Source organism: Salmo trutta, chromosome 34 (genome assembly GCF_901001165.1).
Source record: "Salmo trutta chromosome 34, fSalTru1.1, whole genome shotgun sequence".
Classification (NCBI taxonomy): Eukaryota; Metazoa; Chordata; class Actinopteri; order Salmoniformes; family Salmonidae; genus Salmo; species Salmo trutta.
The window spans coordinates 6432077-6459851 of record NC_042990.1 but is presented as its reverse complement, the minus strand read 5'-3'; the positions used below and the strand labels follow the sequence as shown (position 1 = coordinate 6459851).

Here is a 27775-nt window from a genome sequence, read left to right as displayed (position 1 = left end):
TCTTTCATTCAGATCTAGGATGTGTTGTTTAAGTGTTCCCTTTATTTTTTTTAGCAGTATAGTTATATTGACTACATCCGTCCTAGCTTGCTGTCTTAATCGAAGTTGCAGATTGCCTCTTACCCGCTCATCGTCCCCTTATGACATAGTTTGTACATCAAATTGTCAGTAGAAACCATATTTGTTTAAGCAAGTCAGCCATATCAGCTATGTTTTTTTTAAAGGCAGTAAATTAGGCTGAATTACATTTACATTACATTTAAGTCATTTAGCAGACGCTCTTATCCAGAGCGACTTACAAATTGGTGCATTCACTTTGTTTCACTGCCAGAGAAGGCTCTGCTGATAGCCAGGTGTAGCAGTGGTAAGGATTCACTCCAAGGTGCTGAAAAGAAAGCTCTGCTGTTCGAACAGCTTTATGTAGGGCCTAACATTTGGTCACCGTTGTAGTGCAATTAATGTATTGTTCAGTGGCTTTGCTGGCATGCATCTAAATAAAACTAATATTTTCAGTTTGCCCCACCAAGATATACATGCTAAAATCGCCACTGGCCACAGATAGACCAATGAAACAGATATTTCACCGGATGTATACATGTGAAGCAACTGTTTGGAGTTTCCACTACCTATCAAATATGGTAGTGAAGGAAGTCCAGTGGCCAGGAGATGGACTTTGGGTGACATTCTGCAAATGTTCTCATCGATTAAACATTTTATCTCAATACGGTTTTCTGTTCCCAAAACTGGAATATGTTTTGAACAGAGTGGGCTAAGTTCTGTAGACTTAATTCTTTGCCAAAGTTTTAAAATATCGCGTTGTTTAGAAGGACTGCAAAGGCGAATTTAGCTATTGCACATTTCAGAGTAGGCGTTCCCTAATGGAAATATGCAGATGTATGCTTTAGAACAGGCAAATGGGATCTCGTTAGCTCGTGTTTGGTTCTGCCTACCATGACTCATTAGTTCCCGTTGGAAACGACAGGGTTTGTTTGATCTTGGTTTAGTTCTAAAAAAATATTCGCTGTTGCCTGACCCCACCCGCTGACTTGAGTCGGCACTAGTAACCACAGCCACAAAGTCATAAACCCCGCCTATTTAAAAAATGTATCTGATTAAAATGTAATTTTAAACCTAACCACATATTAAGACCTAAAAGCCAATTTTTTTGGTTTTCATACATTTTTACCAGATATACAATTTTGACTTCATGGCGGTAACTAGTAGAAACCGCTGATGGTCTTTGTAAACATCCTGTGGATTTGAAAATAATCTTTGGGCGGGCGGAAGAAAGTAAAAAGTCAGCGCCATTATGTTTGTTTTTAGTGGGAGGAGTGGAAAAAAGTAAACTACGGCCGCCAAAAAAAACTACAATTGGAGCGTAATTGGTGAGTTGTTTACATTTTAAATATACTTTCATGTACTGTACTGGAATGAAGAAAACATTTTGCAAGTTAGATTCCGATTTTGTAGACACGAACCAACAAAATCATATCAGAATACGCGCTCTGTTTTGGAAATGACAGGAGGTTGTTGATTACTGTACGTTGCACACAGTGTCACTGGTCGGTAACATTAGTTAGCATATTATGCTAACTACCTACATGTTATTCTGTGGGTATTTAGCTACAGTACCTTCACATCGGTTTATTAAACTGGAACGCTATATTGTACCAATATGTATCGAAATGAATTTGGATCACTGGCGTGCGCGTTTCCTGCAAAACCTCAAAAGATAGCTGGCTACCGTTAGCTAGTTGGGTTCGCGCCGAGGTCCCGGATCTCTTATTTTTCTTTACAATTCAAACTATTGCCTTCCTAACTAATTTAAGTAGGTAATCGAGTTTTCTATGTATCATTTTTGACAACTGAGCTAGTTGTCCATTGTTAATAAATGTTCCGATGTGTTTAAATACAGTATGTGGTTGAATTTACGAAAAGCAGCTCTGTGCCAACCTACGCCCCCCTCCACATGGACGGTGTTAAGATAATGGGCATAATGCCAACCCAGAGATGGCGATAGTGGGGCACCTATTTAGGATATATAAACAGGTGCATTATGAGTGTCTGATTAGGATGTTGTGACCTGTAACATGTTATTCCTGAGTAAAAGATTATGCTTGAACTTTACCAAACTCTCCGACGTGAGTTATTCACATACACATAAAAACAATATGCTACCAGTTCGACACTAGGACAAGGGCTAACATAAGACCGCCCCTGCGGTATGGGGACTATGTCCCCTAAGAGATGGACAATTATGTTCACTGTGGTATGAAGTGCTCAAGCTAATTGTATATGAAAAGGAAGATGTTAAGATAATAGGCATAATGCCAACCCAGAGAGAGCGCCAGTGGAGCACCTATTTAGGATATATAAACAGGTGCATCATGAGTGTCTGATTAAAACAAACGGTACCGAGAGTCAAGATCAGGACAGCGCTCATATTGGGCCTCAGTCGCTAACTAGTCAGCTTGACCGATATAGCGGCACATTCTTCGGTTAAGTAAACAAATCACAAAATTACCCAATTGTTATTGATTTAATGACTTAACTTAATTTCTTAGTATTCAATCATTATTTGTTCATTTAATTAGCATTTATCCACAACGCACTTTTTTCATGCAATGTAGTGCGATTTTTTTTTTTTGGTCGGCCAGCAGAGAGGACTGATAACACAGTCAAATTGAGTAATGCAAAGTGTAAATTAAATTAAATGTATTTCTCAAAGTCCAATCTTTCCTTATTCAATATGACCATCAAAGTGTATCACTTCTTGTGATTGGATGTTTTTTCTAACCTTTGTCCCTGCAGGTTGGTGTCCCCCCCTCACCCTTAGGTGAGAAGGTGCTGGGACAATGTTTTATGCTCACTTTGTCCTCAGCAAACGTGGGCCGCTGGCCAAGATCTGGCTAGCGGCCCACTGGGATAAGAAGCTCACCAAGGCTCATGTGTTTGAATGCAACCTGGAGAGCAGTGTGGAGAGCATCATCTGCCCCAAGGTAAACAAGCGATCATTAATACAGGGCTTCTATTATGTGTTTCAATCATGTGTCTAGTCTCCATTGAAGTAATGCTGCCGTAAGGGTACTTTGACAGACTAGTGTTGTGTAGACCAGTAGAAGTCAATTTTCAACTCACTGGCTGTGGGTCAAGACTAGAGGTTGACCGATTAATCGGAATGGCCGATTTAATTAGGGCCGATTTCAAGTTTTCATAACAATCGGTAATCAGCATTTTTGGGCACCGATCATGGCCGATTGCACTCCACGAAGAGACTGAGTGGCAGGCTGACCACCTGTTACGCGAGTGCAGCAAGGAGCCAAGGTAAGTTGCTAGCTAGCATTAAACGTATCTTATAAAAAACAATCAATCTTAACATAATCACAAGTTAACTACACATGGTTGATGATATTACTAGTTTATCTAGCGTGTCCTGCGTTGCATATAATCGATGCGGTGCCTGTTAATTTATCATTGAATCACAGCCTACTTCGCCAAACAGGTGATTTAACAATCGCATTCGTGAAAAAAGCGCTGTCGTTGCACCAATGTGTACCTAACCATAAACATCAATGCCTTTCTTAAAATCGATACACAAGTATATATTTTTCAACCTGCATATTTAGTTAATATTGCCTGCTAACATGAATTTCTTTTAACTGGGGAAATTGTATCACTTCTCTTGCGTTCTGTGCAACAGAGTCAGGGTATATGCAGCAGTTTGGGCCGCCTGGCTCGTTGCGAACTGTGTGAAGACCATTTCTTCTTGACAAAGACAGCCAACTTTGCCAAATGGGATGATTTAACAAAAGCGCATTTGCGAAAAAAAACACAATTGTTGCAGGAATGTACCTAACCATAAACATCAATGCTTTTCTTAAAATCAATACACAGAAATATATATTTTTAAACCTGTATATTTAGTTAAAAGAAATTCATGCTAGCAGGCAATATTAAACTAGGGAAATTGTGTCACTTCTCTTGCGTTCATTGCATGCAGAGTCAGGGTATATGCAATAGTTTGGGCCGCCTGGCTCGTTGCGAACTAATTTGCCGGAATTTTACATAATTATGACATAACATTGAAGGTTGTGCAATGTAACAGGAATATTTAGACTTATGGATGCCACCCGTTAGATAAAATACTGAACGGTTCCGTATTTCACTGAAAGAATAAACGTTTTGTTTTCGAAATGATAGTTTCCGGATTTGACCATATTAATGACCTAAGGCTCACATTTCTGTGTGTTATTATATTATAATTAAGTCTATGATTTGATAGAGCAGTCTGACTGAGCGGTGGTAGGCAGCTGCAGGCTCGTAAGCATTCATTCAAACAGCACTTTACTGCGTTTGCCAGCAGCTCTTCGCAATGCTTCAAGTTTGTTTATGACTTCAAGCCTATCAACTCCCGAGATTAGGCTGGCAATACTAAAGTACCTATTAGAACATCCAATAGTCAAAGGTATATGATATACAAATGGTATAGAGAGAAATAGTCCTATAATAACTACAACCTAAAACTTCTTAACTGGGTAACGGTGAATATTGAAGACTCATGTTAAAAGGAACCACCAGCTTTCAAATGTTCTGAGCAAGGAACCTAAACGTTAGTGCAATATGTGCCATGTAAAAAAGCTGTTACTTTCTTCTCCAACACTTTGTTTTTGCATTATTTAAACCAAATTGAACATGTTTCATTATTTATTTGAGACTAAATAGATTTTATTGATGTATTATATTAAGTTAAAATAAGTGTTCATTCAGTATTGTTGTGATTGTCATTATTATATATATATCGTCCGATTAATCGGTATTGGCTTTTTTTGGTCCTCCAATAATCGGTATCGGCATTAAAAATCGTAGTCGGTCGACCTCTAGTCAAGACATGGAGGATGAGCATACTAGAGTTGTAGATGCTGATTTGAAGTGAGTTATCTCGCCATGGGGGGGGAGTGTGTATTTCTGAACACGATGTTCTTTCTTATTCTTTAATTGTCCAGGTGAAAATGGCCCTGCGTACGTCAGGTCATCTGCTCCTGGGGGTGGTGAGGATCTACAACAGGAAAGCCAAGTACTTGTTGGCTGACTGTAATGAGGCGTTCATTAAGATCAAGATGGCCTTCAGACCAGGTAATGTATTGTCTAGGGGGCTGGACTGGTCCAACATATTCTTCGGGTTTTTTTACATTCAAGACTCAGAGTTACAGTTTGGCTCAACCTCCATCTCATTTAAATCTTCATTTTACTGTTGATTTTTGGCATTTTCATATACTGTTGAATGAACTGAAATTGGGGTCTCCTGAAAGAGTCCCAATATGAAACTTGTAAGAGGCACACTGGGCTGCTAGGCTGTACTGACATTGTAGGAAGATGTTATGGCTGTGTATTGTGTGGGTCTGTGCTAGCCTGACCCCTGCCTCCATCCCTGCCCTCTCAGGTGTGGTGGATCTGCCAGAGGAGAACAGAGAAGCTGCCTACAACGCCATCACCATGCCAGAAGAGTTCCACGACTTCGACCAGCCACTACCAGACCTAGAGTGAGTCCTGCATGTCATCAGAGCCCAACAAGTTGAAATGTGTTTTTTGAGATTTTTCATGTAGCATCGACGAGTGCTCTGTCGCCATTGATGTATATGTTCTGTATGCTCTTACGAGTATTGATTTGCTTGTATCAAGTGCATTAATGTTCCTTCGTTCAGTGTTAGTGATTTATGTTGTCTTTGCAGCGACATCGACGTTACTAAGCAGTTCACATTGAACCAGAGTCGAGTGGAAGAGATCACCATGAGGGAGGAGGTGGGCAACCTGAGCCTGCTGCAGGAGAATGACTTCGGTACATAGCCAGGCCTCCTAGTCCAATCCTTTCACCACCTCACTCCTCAAACTAACCTTGGCTGCATCTCATTACTCATTACTGCTGTATGTACACTTGCAAAAATGCATTCTAACATACTCAATGTTCTCCCCCTCCAGCTGACTTTGGAATGGACGACCGGGAGATGATGCGTGCGGAGAGTGCCTTCGAGGTGGACATCATCCACGGGCCGTCAGCCTCTAACCTGCTCCTAGACCCAGAGACCTCGGTTGCCCAGATCCCAGACAACTCCAACCACCTGGAATACGACGACCAATACAAAGATGACTTCGGAGAGGACCCCATGGCTGAGAGCGAGGGAGGCATGCTGGGTAAGAAGGAAGGATATCCTGGGTTGTGATATGCCAAAATTCTGTTAAAAGCTTTTCTTTCCTTGTCTCTTTGTGTGTGTCCCAATAATATCTCCTTCCTCCTGAAGTGTGCACAGGTGTGGGAGGAAGGAGATGTAATTGGGACACAGCCCTTGCCTTGTCCATTACTGTGGCCAATTAATTGTTTACATTAATGAATGTATCTAGTGTAAAAACCCTGTTTGCTAAGGTTTTAACTCCTGCTGAGCATTGCCACTCCTGTCTCTCTAGTTGACAAGCTCCTCAGTAACGAGGATGGGGGTGGCATTTTCGACGACCCTCCCGTCATCACCGAGAGCGTGCTGAGACTGCAGGACCACGATGACGAAGACGACTTTGATGCCTTCTCACGTGAGATGCAACACTTACCATATGCTGTTCCCAAAAGTGACTTTAAATTTTCAAGCTGCAATATGTAACGTTTTGGGCGACCCAATTAAATGGACATAGAAATGTGTGTTATAGCTGTCGTTCTCATTGAAAGCAAGTCTAAGAAGTGGTGGATATATTCTATGTGCGCTATTTCTATGCTTTCTGTACTTAAGTTTTGTACACCAGCTTCAAACAGCTAAAAACACTTTGTGGTTATGGAAAATATATTTCACTGTGATTTTGAGATGGTACAAAAAGGTCACCAACCTTTTTTGAGTCAAGATAACTTTCTGTGTCAAAATGCAAGCTGAGATCTACTGTTCAGATTTTTTTTTAACATGACTTAAAAACGTGAGCCTATGCAACATTAACCTATTAAAAACAGTACTGTAGTAATGAGGTTTGTGCAGTAGGCTATAGGCCCAAAACATCATTGCATATTGTCTTTGCTTGTCTTGCCAATGCATTGTTCTTCTCAGAATAATTTTTATAATTCAACATTTGAGATAGGCTATATGATCAGTTGTTGTATTACTTGTGATGCACAGCTGAGTGTGCGTACATTTTTTATAATTAGCTTTTTTATTTTACTGGGCTGATGGAGCCTGCATCAGATGGAGAGGGGAGCAGACAGGATCCGCCTCTCAGCGTCCCTCCACTCTCTTTCCTCCACTGACACTGACTGAAAAGGGACACCGTCTTCCAGCTGATGGCGAAACTCGAGTTGCACCGCGTTATTTCTGCCTCATGCACAAATTGATGATGTTACTCCTATGACCAGAGAAAGTGAAATGTTCATGTATATATATGTGTGTGTGTGTGTGTGTGTATATGTGTATATATATATATATATATATCAAAAAAATTGCTTTTCTTTAAAAAACAAGGACATTTCTAAGTGACCCCAAACTTTTGAACGGTAGTGTACATATAAAAAAGACCCACTGCGCTAATAATAACACAAGCCTATCAATACACTTTCCTACGCATTCATTACCGCTACAGTGCTGGTTGTAGGTAGAATGTGGCTTTTTTTATGGCTTATAAGTGTTGACTAGAAAGTGTTGACAGTGCTGAGTAAAACTTAAACATGAACTCACTCATATAAACAGTCTCCTCCCCTTCATCTACGTTTCTTATGTTTTGTACACTGTGTGTGTGTGTGTAGCGGGAGGTCCAGACAGCCCAGACTCAGGCCCGGCGGAGCCCCTGCCCGCCATGCAGGACCAGACAGAGCAGACCACGCTGGTACACAACGAGGAGGAGGCCTTCGCCCTGGAGCCCATCGACATCACAGGTCCGCCCACAACCTCAATAAATATTGATATTCATGTTATATTATAACAAACCCGTACTGTTATGTCTGTCACTGCATCAGGTAGGCCTGTGCCATAACATATTCAATTAGTAGCACCACTGCACTCAAGAAATCTTCAACACTTTGAGCTCTGCTTGTCAATCAAGGCATCCCTTCCACCCTGGATCCTACTTCTGCCACCAAATGTCACTATTCACTTACAAGTTATTTTTCTCTTTACAACTCACAGTGAAGGAAACCAAAGCCAAGAGGAAGAGGAAGCTAATTGTGGACAACCTGAAGGAGCTGGACAGCAAGACCATCCGTGCCCAGCTCAGCGACTACTCCGACATCGTCACCACGCTGGACCTTGCGCCGCCCACCAAGAAGCTGATGATGTGGAAAGAGACGGGAGGTGTGGAGAAGCTCTTCTCCCTGCCAGCACAGCCCCTCTGGAACAGCAGGCTTCTCAAGGTAACCCAGCAACTGGTCTGGTAGTTAGACAAACAAGGGCTGTTTACTGTGTTATTGTTCTCAATCCAGCACCTGGCAATGGCTTTCTGTTTTCGCCCCAGATGTGTGCTTGTTAGTTCCTCAACCTCTTTCATTAAAGCTTTTCTAGATATATTTCTATTCTCGACAATTAGTTTGAGGCCAATGTAGCCACTACTTTTAGGGGCTTGTGCATGTTGTTGCCACCTAGCCTCTTCATTTTTTCAGCACTGACTCTATCCTCTCTCCCTCTCTTTCTTCCCCTCTCACTCTATGTCCCTTTCTTTCTGTAGATGTTCACCCGCACCCTGACCCCCCTGGTGCCAGACGAAATGAGGAAGAGGAGGAAGGGGGGTGAGGCAGACAGCCTGGATGAGTTCCTAAAGGACTTGGAGAACCCTGAGGTGCCCAGAGAGGAGGCCATGCAGAGGGACATCATCGGTGAGATACTCCATTCAGTTAACGCACTACTGAATGGCAACAGTCCACCCTCTACATTGGATGCCATTATAGGCTAGAGGGCAAACTCTCAGCATGGATATAATATCAAGATATAGGCTACTATTCAAAGTAGACACATGGATAAATTCAAAGTAGTAGACACATTCAAAGTTGTACACTGGGCGTCGGTCTCTACCCAAATCTGACACAAGCACCTCATCCATAACAGTCATGTACTTGTACTCAATTGCCCTTGTTTGGTATAGTTTTTAATGTTCTTTCTGTGTGTAATTGTATGTGCTCCAGACCAGACCATCCTGGAGGAGCTCAGTGTGCTGCAGGCATCAGCCATGGAGGGCAGCAGGACCACCCTGGACGAGTCAGTCATGCCCCCACCATCCTCCACGCACGGCCAGAAACGCAAGGCACAGGACACAGAGCCAGGCTTGCCCGTAAATGCCTCGTTGCTCCTCTCTTCGCTCAGGCCCTGTTTAACCATGGCTAGGGAAACTTTAAAGACAGTTTGTCAAGCATACAAGGATTTTGGGGGTTTGATATTATATGCACTGAGAGATCTCATTAGTGTTTTTTGATAGAAGTTTGACATGCTTTTACCTTTTTGCCCATACTCAAGCCCCTACTCAATCACTCTCTCAAACATTCTTCCTCTCTCCATCCAGATGGGTACTCTGGAACAGGCCACCAACCATTCAGGCGTGTCCCAGCAGTTGGACATGACAGTGTTGCTGCCCCCCGAGGACAGCACCAACCTCAGCCAGTTCCCTGAGCTCGACCTGATAGAGGAGAAGAAGGACAAGGACGGAGAGGACGGCTCAGATGAGGTGAGATAGACACGAAGCCGCCAACCCTGGTCCTGGAGAGCTACAGGGTGTGCAAGCTCGTGTTCCAAGCACTAAACAGCTGATGGGATTGCGTGCGTTAGTAAAGGGCTGGAGGAATAGCCTGGAAACTAGCTTTCTTGGGACCATGGCTGGTGACCACTGATCTATTCTGTCTTATGTTCCTTTGGAAGCTAAATATGTAGGCCTACTACCGGTCTTGTGTTGCTTGTACATTGGCTAATGTGTAGTATGTATGTAGAGTTAATGTTATGTGTGTTCAATGACAGGATGAGGAGGGTCAGGCCGGTGACCAGGACCGAGAGGAGAGGAGGTGGAACAAGAGAACCCAGCAGATGCTCCATGGCCTGCAGGTATGTCATAGGAGAGCTTTTACGAGAGAACTTGATTAAATGTTGACCCACCAAGTGAACAACCCCTACATTACTAACCAGAACCGGGTCTTACGCCATGCCGAAACCGGACGCCATCGTACGCAAATTGATTTTGTCCCCCCACACCAAACGCGATCACAACACGCATGTTAAAATATCAAAACAAACTCTGAACCAATTATATTAATTTGGGAACAGGTTGAAAAGCATTATACATTTATGGCAATTTAGCTAGCTAGCTTGCAGTTGCTAGCTAATTTGTCCTATTTAGCTAGCTTGCTGTTGCTAGCTAATTTGTCCTATTTAGCTAGCTTGCTGTTGCTAGCTAATTTGTCCTGGGATATAAACATTGAGTTATTTTACCTGAAATGCACAAGGTCCTCCGACAATTAATCCACACATAAAACGGTCAAATGAATCGTTTCCAGTAATCTCTCCTCCTTCCAGGCTTCTTTTTCTTCTTTGGACTTTGTATGGCGATTGGCAGCTAACTTTCATAATAAAGTGCATTACTACAACCGACCTCAGTTCATCTTTCAATCACCCACGTGGGTATATGTTCTAAAAAACCAATGAGGAGATGGGAATGGCTGCACTTGCAGCGTTTTCTGCGTCACAAATAGAATCAACTTCCATTTTAGCACCTGGCAACGCATATGCTCGCAATGATTGAAAAACATGTATGTGTCTATTTTTGCAACGCCTGCGCACATGACCGGTGTTGTAAGCATGTTAGCTGTGACCTAACAGTTCTCTCCCTCCCTTCAGAGGGTGATGGCCAAGACAGGAGCCCAGCAAATTAGCCTGCTGGATTTGTGCAGGAACAACAACAAGAAGCAGGCCGCCGCCAAGTTCTACAGTTTCCTGGTTCTGAAAAAGCAGCAGGCGGTGGAGCTCAACCAGACCGAGCCATACAGCGACATCATCGCCACCCCTGGAGCCCGCTTCCACCTCATCTAGACTCAACACTGGCTGCTTTTACTCAAAAACAGTTTTTTTCTTCTCTTACCTATGTGCTTTTGTCTTGAGATTAAAAAACATTCTTAAGGTCAAGTGTGGGGATGAAGTCTCTGAAAGACATGATTGGTGGGATTATTGTAATTCTGTGTATTTTGGGCTTTTGTTATCCAATGAAAGCACTTTGTGTTTTGCTAGAATGTGAGAGTGATAATCCAATCATGTTGCATTCCAAGGTTCTATTTCTCTCCCATTAAAAATAGTTACTAAAATACTATTGGTCTTCAAACTAAGATTGCTGGTGGATGCAATTCAGTTGAGTGTTTCAGAAACTTGCTCAATACATGTTCCTTTTGGTTAAAGGGTTTCTGAAACACTCAACTGAATACCCTTTAACCAAAAGGAGCATGTAGTATTGAGCAAGTTTCTGAAACACTCAACTGAATTGCATCCACCAGCCATCTTAGTTTGAAGACCAATAGTATTTTAGTTGCTTCAAGCATTCCAATAGGTTTGTTCCTAATTCTACGTTTACAGTCCCTGACTGTAATTTGTTTTTATATCGGCATACATTTAGGTCTCCATTGTGGGATTTGAGAATGGGCTCCTGAGTGGCGCAGCGGTCTAAGGCACTGCATCTCAGTGCAAGAGGCGTCACTACAGTCCCTGGTTCGAATCCAGGCTGTATCACATTCGGCTGCAATTGGGAGTCCCATAGGGCGGCACACAATTGGCCCAGGGTAGGCCGTCATTGTAAAGAAGAATTTGTTCTTAACGTACTTGCCTAATTAAAGGTTAAAATCATGTAGATTTAAAAAAAAAAATAATAGAAACTGTCTACCCTCATTGCCTGCTCCAGTTTAAAATATACTTTATTCCAAGTAATTGCTCCTGAATTGCATTTTTATGGTATTACTTCAATAATTCCCTTTAAGTCACATACTGTGACAATGAAAATACTTGTATCAATTATCTATGTTAATGGTTTGGCCAGAATGAGACTTAGTTGAGGCTGCATTTTTCACATAAGCTATTTAACAATCTCTACACTTCAAGTCAACTGTGGGTGTCCGGAAATTACATTTCATTCAACTCTTTGATGCAGCTGAATGTCAAGTAATCTCTGGCATATCAACTTTTATTTGGTATTAATAATCTAAAAGACAGTTTTGATGCAATGATAACTACTGGGAAACATCATGGCCAGTCTTTATGTGCTTAGGTGTTGTGACAGTCATTCTTCGATAGCTTGAATACAATATTGCTCATCTTATGGTTCATAGCTGCAGAGCACAATTTATAATCATTCTGACCATCCTTTACCAGTCTGTCCTTTACAAATGCATTGTTTTGAAATCCACAAGCTTCTGAAATTGTATATCATGTAATGTTTCAGCTCATCCCTTTTAAACTCTGCGCCGGTAAACTTACATTCTCCTTTTTGTATAAAACCCAAAATGACACCTCTTGTAGATACTGTTGCTGAAGTGTATTATGATGCCATGCCTGTAGTCCTGAGGCCCAGCAACATGTTACTTTTCTAATAAAATGAATACTGTTTCAACAGTTCGTGTCAATGAATCCTTTTCATAGCTGCTTCATTGAGCATAATGGCTATGGACTTACTATAATGACTTAGATCAATACCTTGATGTTCAAAAAACAAGAATGAACTGTTTAAGGATACATTTTTAGAAGCATGCTGACATCATGGCTGTGTGCTTCAAAATATGTTCTCCAGACATTGAATTGGGATACCTTTAAACTGGCAAATACAGAGGAGCAAATTGGTTTAGTAAAGATATAAACGGTCATTATCTATGTATAAAAAAAAATATGTACAGTCTTTCTTATATTCAGTTGTTCAACCTTTGGGAATAGTGGGGGGGGGGGGGGGGGCATTGGTTATATCCTGCCCTCAAAACATAAGTCTCTTCCCACCACTAGGGGTTTGGGGTTGGTTTTAGGGATGGACCCTCCCCTCCCTCTAGCTTGCGGCGTTTCCTTTGCCGGCTCCGTTTCTTCTTTTTGCCCTCAGTCTTAAGCAGCTGTGTCTGTGGCTGTTTTTTCTTCTTCTTCAGACAGCTGAGCGGGTTGGGGATTTTCCTCTTACGCTTCTTGCCCTGGCGCTCTCCATCCTGCCCAATCCCCTGCACCTCCTTCAGGCTGTTGATGCTCTGCTGCTGGGCTGGGGTGACCATCTCTCTCAGAGCCACAGCCTGCACATGGTTCACAGAGCATAGGCTGGGCTTGTCCAACACTATGGTGTTGAGGATAATATATAGGAGTGGCACGCCTAGGATCTTCTTTAGGCCTGATGTCACCTCTTGGTCCTGAAATTTAAACATCAGACAGGAAGAGGTGAATCAATGCATCTGGTATAAACTGGATGCATGCAGCTAGATAGGGGGCACTATTGGTTGTTGACGCTGATGAGACAAGTGCCTAGCACAGGGATCATCAACTAGATTCAGCGGCGGGACGATTTTTCTTGAGCGGTTGGTCGGGCGATGGAACATAATTACAAATAATTTATAGACTGCAAATTGACCGCAAAAAGCCCAAACATAGAACATTTGACTAAAACAATAATTTCAATCCTTGCTTACATGAGTCTCTCTTATGCGCTGGAACAGATTTTCAAAATTAAAATGACATGGTGTTTAGTCTTATGTCCAACAATGAAAAATCTAAATTATTTTCTCAAAACTTGGGGGGCCAAATTCAGCCCGCAAGTTGGGGAACCCTGGTCTAGCACATTGGCCGTGTTCCTCTGCTCAAGCGTTGCTGGCGCATAGCAGGTCTTACAACGCCTGGATAGGCATTTCATGTAGCAGCTAACCACATGGTCGTGTTCCCCTGCATCAACCAATGGTTGCTTGCCACGTCATCACTTGTGCCATTGGGCACCAGATTGCTATAACAGATGTGGTTAGCTGATACCCATCCAGGGTTGTAAGATCTGGCATGTGTCAGCAACATCTGAGCAGAGGAACACAAGCAATGTTATAGCAATCTGGTGCCCAACTGCACAGTCAATTGAGGTAGCACGCAACCATTGGTTGATGCATGCAACATCTAAGCAGGGAAACTCGATCATTGATTGACCCAGGTACATAAAGATAGATATAACACATACCTGTGTGGCAACAAAGTAGTGGTGAGGATTAGTCCCTTCCAGCATGGACAGCAGACACTCTGACACAGAGACGGGGTTCTTGAAATGCTTGCAGTTCCTAACCTGATACCGCTGCAGGATGAGTTTGGCACCATAGAGGTCCTTCATTGATTCAAGTTCCTTCAGCGCACAACTGTATGACATAAAAACACATTTAAACTGAATAGTAAAAAAAACTAAAAAAGTCATTGGGTAAAACTCATGACAGTGTGATATTAACTAACACAACAGCAACCCCCACTCACTTTGTAGTACAAAGTTGTACCTCTCCCATTAGGTATTTCGGCATCTGTTCTTTGATTTGGATCTTGTTCTTTAGTGCCGCCTGACAAAACGTCCCGTCGATCAGAATTTGAAAGGGCTCTCTAAAACTGAAGTTGTGTTTGTAGAAATTGATGGTTTTTTTGGCTTGCTTTTGTCTTTTGATCTTCATTGTAACTAACGTAGCTTGCTAGCCTAATAATGTACTAAAATGAGCTAACATTAGTTAGCTTGTCTGACAGGATAAACGTTACTTGCTGAAAAATCCCACTCAAATTAACGCAATTGCATATCGGAGAGCATTATCTATATTCTGTAAAGGTTCGTCAGTAGCGGTTTACTAGTACACACTATTCGCGGATTCATAACAAATCAAGCAGCATGGAAAATATAAACACACGTTTGCTCCGTTGAGTAACAGCTAAATATGTCCGTCAGAAGCAAGACTTTCGTTGACGTCTCAAGCCAGTTCCGTTATGTGCTGGGATACCGTGTTCACGAACTAGTCAGAACTAGAAAACTGACATTTCCGATTTTCTAACTGGTGTAGTTATACACGTGCTGCGTTCAACCAGTTAGCAAGTTGGACATTTCCTAGTTTCGACTAGTACTTGAACGCGGCATCTAGTACTGATGATTAAATATGCCTATATGAAGTAAAAACATTATTTTGTGAAACGTAACTTTTGAAAATCGAATCTGTGAAGAATAACATATTTTACACAATTAATACAGTATTATCTCACTGAGTTACATGGGTGTGAAAAGACCCTTCATCCAACTTTGTAAATAACATAAATAAATACATACTGTATGAAAATACTTCTGCCCTTTGTAATCATGTCTAACCATTCAACCCATTGTGTCGGCAAATTATTATGTGCAAAGGTAGATGGCAGCCTGGCAGCCATGTGGGCTATCAGTGACTTTGTCAGAGCTGGATATGGCTCTGTACATCAATCCCTTTGATGCATAGACCAGTCCTGTACCACCCTTTATTTTCACAAACATCCATGTCAGTAGCATTGCCTGTCTCAGTCAGTAGTTGGCTTAATGATGTAATAGTACTGGATTGCTAACAGTAAATCGTTGTTTTAAGCACTTGTTTAGGGAAGGTATTCCCAAACTGGTGTGCAATGCCGTCAGGGGTACGCCAAATAAAAAAAAATTTTTTTTTAAAGTATATATTTTTTGCCCTTCACATTTTCAAACGGTTCATTTATATTTTCCAACGGGGCTATACATTTGGGTGAGGATTGAGTGGCCTCACCTGAGTGGCCTCGTTTCACTGCCAAAAATACAATTTAACCATCTAGTGTTCAGCGAAATAACAACACAATACATGTAGCCTAGTCAAATAATTAACATCCAATCACATTAACCGTTACGCTCTCGCGGAAATTCCACTAACGGTCCGTATGTAGCCAAACGTAGCTGCTGCTCATCTTGGTATCTGTACTGATTGCGCAAAAGCCATGACAGGGAGACATAGTGGAGTGGTAACACGTGTGCAAGCAGTTGCTTCCGACACCACTTGGGTATACTGCAGCATCCACCCACTTGGGTATACTGCAGCATCCACCCACTTGGGTATACTGCAGCATCCACCCATTTGGGTATACTGCAGCATCCACCCACTTGGGTATACTGCAGCATCCACCCACTTGGGTATACTGCAGCATCCACCCACTTGGGTATACTGCAGCATCCACCCACTTGGGTATACTGCAGCATCCACCCACTTGGGTATACTGCAGCATCCACCCACTTGGGTATACTGCAGCATCCACCCACTTGGGTATACTGCAGCATCCACCCACTTGGGTATACTGCAGCATCCACCCACTTGGGTATACTGTAGCATCCACCGAGAGGCTCTTGCTGCCAAGGGAATGCCTGACAGCTTGAAAGACGTTTTGGAAACTACAGTGAAAATAGTTAACTTTGTTATAGCAAGGCCCCTGAACTCTCGTGTATTTCCCGCATTATGCAATGATATGGGCAGCGACCATGTAATGCTTTGATCAAGGCGCAAAATATTGACACATTTTTTTTAAATGAGAGACAAGTCAAGGTTTTCTTTACTGACCATCATTTTCACTTGTGTGACCGCTTGCATGGTGACGAGTTTCTCACACAACTGGCCTATCTGGGTGATGTTTTTTCTTGCCTGAATGATCTGAATCTAAGATTACAGGGACTCTCCGCAACTATATTCAATGTGCGGGACTAAATTTAGGCTATGATTAAAAAGTTGGAGCTCTTCTCTGTCTGCATTAACAAGAACAACACACAGGTCTTTCCATCATTGTATGATGTTTTGGTGTGCAAATGAACTGAAGTTTCTGGACAAGGTCAAATGTGATATAGCGAAGCACCTGAGTGAGTTGGGTGCGCAATTACGTAGGTACTTTCCTGAGCCACTGCCAGATTTCTGGATTGGGCTGCGCTCAAAGTATCCTGCCTTGGCAAATCGAGCTGTTAAGACACTGATGCCTTTTCAAATCACGTTCCTATGTGAGAGTCGATTCTCGGCCCTCACTAGCATGAAAATTACATACAGGCACAGACTGTGTGTGGAAAATGATTTAAGACTGAGACTCTCTCACCCAACATTGCAGAGTCATGTGCATCTTTTCAAGCACACCCTTCTCATTAACCTGTGGTGAGTTATTCACAATTTTCGATGAACAAGTAAGGTTTTATATGTAAGATGGTTAAATAAAGAGCAAAATGATTGATTATTAATATATTATTATTTGTGCCCTTGACCTATAAAAGCTCTTTGTCACATCCCACGAGCCGGGTTGTGACAAAAACTCACTCATTCTTATGTTTAATACATTTATCGTATAGTGTGTGTGCTTACAATGATGGCAAAAAACAACATTTGAGAGTACGCTGACCCTGGTGCTAGAGGTGCTACGCAGCTGGAGGTTGAATATTTGAAGGGTTACGGGACTATAAAAAGTTTGGGAACCACTGGTGTAGGAGAAGTGGAATTTAGATAGCATCCACTTCGTCGGCAATAACAAAGGTGAATGCCATGTCTGCCATTGCCGCATTTCGTAGAAACAGCAGAAGTTGTCCGACTTTTTATATTATATTCTTTTTTTTTTTTTTTCTTTATTACATTTATGGGGTAGACCAGCTTTGTCGTGGAAATGTTCGCTCAATCATATTTCTCCATACCGAAACATGTGAATTCAAATATACTTTATATAAAGTAACAAGTCGAGCTGGCCAATGGACCAACTGCCTGACTCTTTTTATACAGTTTCATGCTTATACAACTTTCATAGTCCCTCCACTTTATGCTAATAACCATATCCCCTCGGCTTTACTCCACCATTGTTTCCAAATCTAAGTTCTTTCCTCTAGGCGGGGTTTCACCTCCCCTCTAGTTCCTTGGAGAAATTATATTGGTGGCGCGCCTATACATTATTTCCAGAAAATAATAAGTACAGATTACCATAGGCAATTATAAGCTTGCTACATGCCATTATCGTATTATAATATTACTACAGGCCATTATAGGATTAAGTACAGATAACTATAGGCCAATATAGAATTATACCAATAAATATACTTAATCCCAGGATTACACATAGTGCCTTTGCTTACTCACTTTAGTGCTATTTAGCCTTTTAACAAGAAACACATTCTCTTAACAGAAAACACCCATAGCTTTAATATTGCTGATAGATTGTAGCTTCCATCAATGTAATTGTCTGCATCGCTTCCAATCCCCCATATATATTTTTTCAAATATAATATATACATATATACCTACATCTTTAAAAATATGTATTTCCTTTATTACCCTACAACCCCTACCCCCAATTAGAGCAAACTAGTGAACAACAACACTTAGGCCTGTATTTCCAGCTTATACATGCTATATACATTTTATGGACACAGTCTATTTTACAATAGTTTTATTTTGTTTGTTTTTAACTCTTGTCCTTCCTCTACCCTCAACCTCTCCCATATTTGTATGATGTCCCTCCGGTTTGATTTCTATTTGCTATATCTTTCAAACAGTGCTCTTTCAAAAAAAGTTCTTAACCTATATACGTTTTACGGGCACAGCATGTTTTATATGAGTTATCTTGTTGTTATTAGTCCCAACCTTCAGCTGTTAACACCATCCATATTGGATTTCTATTTGCCATATATTTTTCAACTGTGCTGTGATGTTTCACAAAAGTTCTGAACCTTTCTATTCTCATTATTTTTGCAGATTGTAAATTGAAAATGTTATTTTTTGCTAAAAGTATTATTATATTTGTTATATCTAGCCTAGCTGTAGAAGAACGCACGTCTGCACGGTTTCACATTGTACATCACTCTGTCGTTTTAATGACATGTGCCACTCATCCTGACAACCCATTCATCCGTAAAGCAGCACACTGTCGTAAACCATAACAACGTATAGTATGACGTACAGCACGTCGTACCATACATAACAATATTATTGATCGATTGACTATGACTTTTCAGATCGCCCAGTAGTGCTATCTGCGGAGTTAATATTGGTAAATATTGCAATTCTTCAGCCATTCCTGTACCTGTGACCAAAAACAAGCTACATATGGACTGTACCAAAACAAAACAAATGAAGTTGTCCGACTTGCTGTTGGTGCATATGTAGGCTACCTCCCCCGACTTTAGTCGTCGACTTTCGTCTACAGTCGGCTACTTTCGCCTTACCACTCAAACACGCCAGTGTCTTTCTCCCGCTTCTCAAGCACTGAGGTCCCGCAATTGTGTGGGAAGTAGCTGGGCTAGTTGGGGCTTTCAAGACAACTGGGAACTCTTAAAAAAAACGAGGTCAAATCATGATGTCAATGATTTTCAGGCCGACAAGTCGAAGCTCTGGAAAGATGCCCAAGACTCAGACTCGTCGTCTGGCTTCAAAACTTTAAGTCCAACTCTAGCGGTAGTTAAACTGTAGATCTCGTCTGTAGCTGTAGGCTATTCCATCTAGTCACAACCTTTAAAGGTCATGAACAGTGAAAATCATGTTTTTCATGAAATTGGATGATATTTGGATGAAACCAGATTAAAGTATGATGACCAAAGTATGAAAAATACTGTTGCTTCTACATTTGTAAAGTTTGATCATAAAGTTACTGGTCCTCTCCATGTCAAACATTTGGATACATTTTTAAGAGGAAAGGGTGACATCACCCTAACTCTCATTTTAATACACCAATGGTAACATGATATTCTCTTACCTAATTTTAATAAGTACTGCCTTGAAACATTTGAGAAGGTGTGTTTGCAAAAAAATTGATGTAGGGTGTCGGCAAATATAATAAAACGTTTACACTATTCATCTATGGCAAAGATACTTATGTATTTCTCCTTTCTAAGGGCTCCCAAGAGCCGTCACTGCAGTACCTGGTTCGAATCCAGGCTGCATCACATCCGGCCGTGAGTGGGAGTCCCATAAGGCGGCACAATTGGCCCAGCGTCGTCCGGGTTTGGCTTGTGTAGGCCGTCATTGTAAATAAGAATTTGTTCTTAACTGACTTGCCTAGTTAAATAAATAAAAATTGTCTGGCTAGCTAGGTCTTCAACCAGCATGGACCAAAAGGGGAAGGGGTTCGTTTAAAACTCTGATGCAGTTGGTATGTCAACACATCAGTCAGCACTTCTGTGAATCGCATCACAAGAGACATGCCAAATGGGAGATTTGCAAATTTCAATGTTGTGTGAGTTGCTTTGTGTATCACTGCAACCTTCACATAGGCGTTTCATAGAGCTGCCAGTAAAGCTCGTTTTCTTATATTTTTAGCATTTCTATCCCCCCACAATATTATAGGTGATATTTCAGTCACAAACGTCTATTTTACATGGGAATCAGAATGACTGATCAGGACCTTTAAACTCCTCCTAGTTGTTTCTTTTTGTTTACGGAAACGGGCGGGGTGGTGCACAGGTACGGTGAAACCTCGAAGCTAGCTCTCTTCTGGCGGAGTTATTACTTTTTCAGTAAACAATAATGGCGGCCGCGGATCCCTGGTCCTCGAGTGACAGCGGGCCCGCAAGCAGAGGAGGGTTCCCGGATGGTGAGAACAGCAACGAGCGCGATGGACCTGGAGGAAGCCGCGGAGAGGCAGAACGCAAGCCGGATCGGGCCACATTCGAATGCAACATTTGTTTGGACACAGCAAGGGACGCTGTCATCAGTTTGTGCGGGCACTTGTTCTGGTACGAGGCGGGGGTACTTTCGATCAGTCGTCGAGTAGGGAATGTTGTAGGCTGATAGCAGCTTGCTTACACAACTAGTCATCTGACATAGCCTTGTTTTGTCTTTCTAACACATTCCAGCTAGCTAGTTTCTCTACGTTAACAAGCGGGTTGTTTGTTGGATCACACCCATATGTCGATGACAAATGCATGCACAAGGCTTATTTTTTTATATAGTTAAATGTTAGCTAGCTACATGGCTAGAAAGCAAGATGGCTAACTTGGAGGTCTAGTTAATAGCGAACGTTAATCATGAATGAGTGTTGTTGGTTGGCTGAGCTTCATATGCATTAGCCAACCTATCGAAATAAAGTGGATTTGACAATGGCGTATGCTCATCACCTCATGCCTTTACAAAAATGTTCGCACATTTTTATTAACATTCATTCAATTTACAGTTTGTTACATTTGATGTTTTTTTTGTGTGATATGAAAGTAGAGTGATTTATGTTTCTAGAATAGTACCGCAATTGAGAATCGATTCACGTTTAGATGGAGTATTTAGCTGTTTTGGCTTCCAGAAACGATTCGCTTTTCTGAGGGCCAGTCTCTCTATCTTACGTTCCACTCCTTGCCATGGGCACATGTACCCGGAGTGGATTAGCTAAAGAGACTGGTACCCAGGCTACCAATTCGGCGTTAAACAGAATATCATTGGTCTATAAGGACTAACGTTAGGCTTCTTTAGTCCATTATTGGAAGTAGCCTAGTTGCCTAGCCATCAGCATCTTGCCAAAATCATTCTTTTGGAACTTGATTTATGTCCCATTCCAGCTTCACCTGTGCGCCAGCTACAGCAACAATGTACCAGTGAATGCCTCTCTGGTACACACCTGGTTGCTGTATGGAACTCAGTCAGTGGTTGAGTTTCTGCGTTGGGTGTATTAATAACTAGTAGACACTGCACAATGGATAACTTGGGTGACTCACACTAAACAATCACTGATTTTTACTAAGCACATGTCATCACTGGTTTAGATTTTCCCAATATTGCCACCTGAATCATGTATTACAAACAGCAGGCGTTGACCTTCAAGTTTCTGCAAAGTTGTTGGCTACAGTTGCATTGTTTGTAATGTAAACATGCATGCATCGACTCATTCATGTGGAGTTCAGTCACATATCCGGGGTTAAGAGTGGGATTGGTGTCAGAGGCACTGTCGCTATAGAGGAGTAAGAATAGACTGTCCTCGACAGAAAAAAACTCTCCAGTCCAGTTGATCAATGAGACTTGATGGAACACATATTACTGAACTGAAAAATATAACTAGATATTTTATGTATACTGAACAAAAATATAAACGTGACAATTTCAATGATTTTACTGAGTTACAGTTTATATAAGGAAATCAGTCAATTTAAATAAATTCATTAGGCTCTAATCTATGGATTTCAAATGACTGGGCAGGGGTGCGGCCATGAGTGTGTCTGGGAGGGCATAGGCCCACCAACTGGGGAGCCAGGCCCAGCCAATCAGAATTGGTTTTTCCCCACAAAAGGGCTTTATTCCAGACAGAAATACTCCTCAGTTTCATCAGCTGTTGGGTTGACTAGTCTCAGACGATCTTGCAGGTGCAGAAGCCGGATGTGGAGGTCCTGGGCTGGCGTGGTTACATGTGGTCTGCGGTTGTGAGGCCGGTTGGACGTACTGCCAAATTCTTTAAAATAACGTTGGAGGCAACTTATGGTAGAGAAATGAACATTTGATTCTCTGACAACAACTCTGGTGGACAGTCCTGCAGGCCAATTGCATGCTCCCTCAACTTGAGACATCTGTGGCGTTGTGTGAGAACTGCACATTTTAGTGACCTTTTATTGTCCCCAGCACAAGGTGCACATGTGTAATGATCATGCTTTTTTAAGCAGCTTCTTGATATGCCACACCTGTGCCGTGTTACTGTACATGTACCATCCTTCTCTCCCACAACGCATTAATCTGGCCAGCAGCGAGGTGAGACTGTGCTAATGAGCGATGACCAATGGAGCTAATTAACATTAGCGATGGGGATGATTTTAATCACTCACATCGTTAAGGTCAGAACAGGGTAACCAGATGCGCCCTGTAGGTGGGGGGGGGGGGCTACTGGAAAATAAGGTGAATATGGATTCCAAAATCTAGCACACTAACTAGGCCTATGGGAGAGTTTCAATTGCATACTCCTTGCGTCTTCTCTCCTCGCCACCTTCTCAAAACCCATTGGAGGAGAAGGTCAGAGGGGCGGGACCTCAGCTTTCTCATCCAATGCGTTTTGAGGAGGTGGCGAGGATGCGAGGAGTATGCAATTGATAATCTCTGTATCAATTCAGACTCGATGAAGTAGGCCACTAGGAGGTTGCTCCAAATGTCACCGTGTTTCTAGGTGACGTCATTCATAATACCCACACTAATCTTTCTCCTTTTCTCTTTCACAGCTGGCCCTGCCTTCATCAAGTAAGTATGCCATTTTAAAGGTGTTGTCTTTAGTTTCACAGTGGTGGTAAATATTAGGCTACACTTTTTCTACTGGTTGAAACCAGCTCCCAGTCCGATGACATGACCTGAGACCACCTTGGTCAGTCAGTTGACTCAGTGCAGCTTAAAGTTGATAAGGTTCTCAAGCTCCCATTCATTACCAGTGTTTTATGTGAACCCCCTTTTTGTCTTTGCGGTGCTTTTAGATTATAGCACTAGCTGTAACGTACATTGCACCATGCATAGTATTGCACATCCTTCTCCTTTGAGAATCAGTCAATGTTTTTCTTTCATTAGTTACTGCGCTAACTCTGTTGATAGAATAGTGTCAACACACCTGCCTTCAGTGCCTTGTGTACCTAGCTGTTTGTATTTGACACTGTTTTGTGCTATATTGCACAACTGTCTTATATTACCGACACAGAAAGTGCATGGTATAATGTGGAGTTTTATTTTTTAATAAGTCATTCTACTACAGTATATTGACTCATCCTTCTACATAACACAGAACAGCACATAGATCTACCCTGTGTGTGTGGAACGTTGCAGTAAGTCAGTGCATGCCAATAGACTGACGGTACTGAGCGGACGGTGCGGTATGGCTTCTGTCTCACCTGTCATATGATCCCTCTTTCTCTCCCTCCTCGGTCGGTGTCAGTGGTTGGAGACACGGCCCAGCCAACAGCAGTGTCCTGTGTGTAAAGCGGGCATCAGCAGAGAGAAAGTCATCCCCCTCTACGGCAGAGGGAGCTCCAGCCAAGAGGACCCCAGGTACACTGTGTGTGGTTTTTTGGAGTCTGAGCGTGCGTATTTGTGAACGTGTGAAACTGCATTGGTTAACTGGTGTTTCACCCTCCAGGTTGAAAACCCCGCCTCGTCCTCCGGGACAGAGAACAGAGCCAGAGAGCAGAGGGGTGAGTCTTCCTCTCCTCTTCATCGCTTACATTTGAATTGATGTTTAAAGGGATACTTCAGTATTTTATCATTCTAGCAGATACCCAGAGACTTCCAGTCATTGCGCTGACGCTAGATAGCATTGGTTCGCAAAACTAACTCTAACTTCCTTCATACCGGACGCAGAGACATAAAAATGTTTCCACGAGTTCATCGGACTCTGGGGAAATAGATACAGGGCCTCATTGCCAAAATCCCGAAGTATTTTTAATATGATGTTTATTACATGGTTATTTTGTGTGTTCACTCTATTTGTAATGAGAGACCACTGTTCCTTTCTTTCTTCTTCTTGCAGCCCTTCCAGGGGTTCGGGGACAATGGCTTCCACATGTCCTTTGGGATCGGGGCTTTCCCTTTCGGCTTCTTCACCACAGTCTTCAACACCAATGACCCCTACCACAGAGCAGGTACACACACACACAACCATCTATTTATTCCTTGATGCGATAGCTGTTGGCTAGTCATTGCAATGTTATCACTGTTCCCCCAGACGCATATGCAGCCGATCACCAAGGCAACGGCAACAACTGGCAGGACTCTCTCTTCCTGTTCGTGGCCATCTTCTTCTTCTTCTGGCTGCTGAGCGTGTAAGGGAGAGGGAGTGGCTGAGTGTCTGTGGGTTTTTGCTCTTCCTATGTACTTGATTGACGGATTAAGGTCACTAATTAGGAAATAACTCCTCACCTGCTGTCTAGGTCTTTATTTAAAGGAAAAAACAAAAACCCGAAGACACCGGGCCCTCCATGGAATATTTGACACCTCTGCATTAGACTATAGATGGGTGGTGGTGGGATGACTGGCATTTCACTCTTAGCAAGAGATATCTTGTGCAGGAAACACAAACCAGTCAAAGATTTGTGTATCCCCCAAATGATTTACGAGACTCACTTGGATAGGGAGAGTACACTGAGACGCCACTCTGGTGGTGGATGATACCCAAGCGTGACGGTGAGTAAAGCGAAGACACTATCGCCCTCTTTCTGTGTACTTGTACATAAATGCGCGCACACACACAGGGGTGGGGGTTGGCTGACTTTTAGGGATGGGACTGGTGGATAGTCAATATTAAATGATTGGAATGATTTAATAGTAAATTAGGGGATGATCTAAGTAATTTTACTGTACCACAAAACATATGTGGTTAACGTAGGACTATTTAGACAAAATAGAATTACTTGTTTTTGCCCCTTGAATGAATTTCAGCTTTAATTCCCCAAATATTAGAGCTTGTTTGAGTTTTAAGGGAGGGTGAGAATGGGATTTACCTGATAACATAATGTTTTTTTTAAATCACTATAGCCACTTTTTTCTCCAGGCCAAAGAGTAACGTATGACCGTCAAGTACAATTTGGGGAAAATGTATTTGGATATTACTGTTTACAATTTAACTGATTAAATAATTTGTCCGTAGATTTATGAACCCAATTTATGAATTTTCTTTAGACTAGTGTACAGATGGGTACACTAACAACTTTATATATAATCCTAACAAACTGCCATTACACTGTGAAGTCATATAGAGAAGACAGACCTAAATGTGGATTGGACCTACAGTGTATTTGAAAAGTATTCAGACCCCTTCACTTTTTCCACAATTTGTTACAGCCTTATTCTAAAATGGATTCAATTATTTTTCTCAATCTACAGTCGTGGCCAAAAGTGTTGAGAATGACACAATTATTAATTTCCACAAAGTGTTCTGCTTCAGTGTCTTTAGATATTTTTGTCAGATGTTACTATGGAATACTGAAGTATAATTACAAGCATTTCATAAGTGTCAAAGGCTTTTATTGACAATTACATGAAGTTGATGCAAAGAGTCAATATTTGCAGTGTTGACCCTTCTTTTTCAAGACCTCTGCAATCCGCCCTGGCATGCTGTCAATTAACTTCTGGGCCACATCCTGACTGATGGCAGCCCATTCTTGCATAATCAATGCTTGGAGTTTGTCAGAATTTGTGGGGTTTTGTTTGTCCACCCGCCTCGAGGATTGACCACAAGTTCTCAATGAGATTAAGGTCTGGGGAGTTTCCTGGCCATGGACCCAAAATATCGATGTTTTGTTACGCGAGCCACTTAGTTATCACTTTTGCCTTATGACAAGGTGCTCCATCATGCTGGAAAAGGCATTGTTCGTCACCAAACTGTTCCTGGATGGTTGGGAGAAGTTGCTCTCAGAAGATGTGTTGGTACCATTCTTTATTCATGGATGTGTTCTTAGCAAGCTCTGTACTGGTAGTGCCCCGATCCTGCAGCTGAATCAACTTTAGGAGACGGTTCTAGCGCTTGCTGGACTTTCTTGGGCACCCTGAAGCCTTCTTCACAACAATTGAACCGCTCTCCTTGAAGTTCTTGATGATCTGATAAATGGTTGATTTAGGTGCAATATCCTTGCCTGTGAAGCCCCTTTTGTGCAAAGCAATGATGACGGCACGTGTTTCCTTGCAGGTAACCATGATTGACAGAGGAAGAACAATGATTCCAAGCACCACCTTCCTTTTGAAGCTTCCAGTCTGTTATTTGAACTCAATCAGCATGACAGAGTGATCTCCAGCCTTGTCCTCGTCAACACTCACACCAGTGTTAACGAGAGAATCACTGACATTATGTCAGCTGGTCCTTTTGTGGCAGGGTTGAAATGCAGTGGAAATGTTTTTTGGGGATTCAGTTCATTTGCATGGCAAAGAGGGACTTTGCAATTCATCTGATCACTCTTCATAATATTCTGGAGTATATGCAAATTCCCATCATGCAGACTTTGTGAAAATTAATATTTGTCATTCTCAAAACCTTTGGCCACGACTGTACACACAATACCCCATAATGACAAAGCAAAAACATTTTAGAAATGTTAGCAAATTTATTAAAGGGAAAAAAGTATCACATTTACATAAGTATTCAGACCCTTTACTCAGTACTTTGTTGAAGCACAATGGAATATTTGACACCTCTGGTGTTTTTTCCATCATATTAAAGGGATACTTCGAGTGTTCTTGGGTATGACGCTACAAGCTTGGCACACCTGTATTTGGGGAGTTTTTCCCATTCTTCTCTGCAGATCATCTCAAGATCCAGGTTGGATGGGGAGCATCGCTGCACAGCTATTTTAAGGTCTCCAGAATTGCTCGATCAGGCTCAAGTCAGGGCTCTGGCTCGGCCACTCAAGGACATTCAGAGACTTGTCTCGAAGCCAGTCCTGCATTGTCTAGGCTTTGTGCTTAGGGTTGTTGTCCTGTTAGACTGGGGCGAAGGTTCACCTTCCGAGGTCCTGAGCGCTCTGGAGCAGGTTTTTTTCAAGGATCTCTGTACTTTGCTCTGTTCATCTTTCCCTCGAGCCTGACTAGTATCCCAGTCCCTGATGCTGAAAAATATTGCAACAGCATGATGCTGCCACCACCATGCGTCACCGTAGGGATGGTGCCAGGTTTCCACCAGACGTGACGCTTGGCATTCAGGCCAAAGAGTTCAATCTTGGTTTCATCAGACCAGAGAATCTTGTTTCTCATAGTCTGAGAGTCCTTTAGGTGCCTTTTGGCAAACTCTAAGCGGGCTGTCCTGTGCCTTTTCCTGAGGAGTGGCTTCAGTCTGGCCACTCTACCATAAAGGCCTGATTGGTTGAGTGCTGCAGAGATGGGAGAACCTTCCAGAAG

At 42.2% G+C, this 27775-nt stretch overlaps 3 protein-coding genes across 3 annotated transcripts; 2 read left to right on the top strand and 1 right to left on the bottom strand.

Annotated features, from left to right (window-relative positions):
• The first annotated feature begins 1281 nt into the window (after positions 1-1281).
• Positions 1282-12587, top strand: LOC115173411 (double-strand-break repair protein rad21 homolog A). Its single transcript, XM_029731458.1, has 14 exons — positions 1282-1385; positions 2812-2999; positions 5004-5133; positions 5441-5540; positions 5730-5836; positions 5977-6189; positions 6460-6579; positions 7769-7897; positions 8148-8371; positions 8683-8830; positions 9137-9282; positions 9511-9672; positions 9960-10043; positions 10833-12587. Exons 2-14 carry the CDS (start codon positions 2856-2858, stop codon positions 11022-11024), a joined length of 1899 nt encoding a protein of 632 aa, XP_029587318.1. The 5' UTR covers positions 1282-1385; positions 2812-2855; the 3' UTR covers positions 11025-12587.
• On the bottom strand, positions 12214-14897 carry LOC115173412 (rRNA-processing protein UTP23 homolog). The gene is made up of 3 exons (XM_029731459.1): positions 14445-14897; positions 14161-14332; positions 12214-13354 (listed from the first exon to the last, which is right to left on the bottom strand). Exons 1-3 carry the CDS (start codon positions 14630-14632, stop codon positions 12965-12967), a joined length of 750 nt encoding a protein of 249 aa, XP_029587319.1. The 5' UTR covers positions 14633-14897; the 3' UTR covers positions 12214-12964.
• Positions 14898-20002: 5105 nt separating this feature from the next.
• Positions 20003-25256, top strand: LOC115173413 (E3 ubiquitin-protein ligase RNF5). Its single transcript, XM_029731460.1, has 6 exons — positions 20003-20679; positions 23131-23149; positions 23829-23941; positions 24030-24084; positions 24420-24531; positions 24615-25256. Exons 1-6 carry the CDS (start codon positions 20471-20473, stop codon positions 24713-24715), a joined length of 609 nt encoding a protein of 202 aa, XP_029587320.1. The 5' UTR covers positions 20003-20470; the 3' UTR covers positions 24716-25256.
• The last annotated feature ends 2519 nt before the right edge of the window (positions 25257-27775 follow it).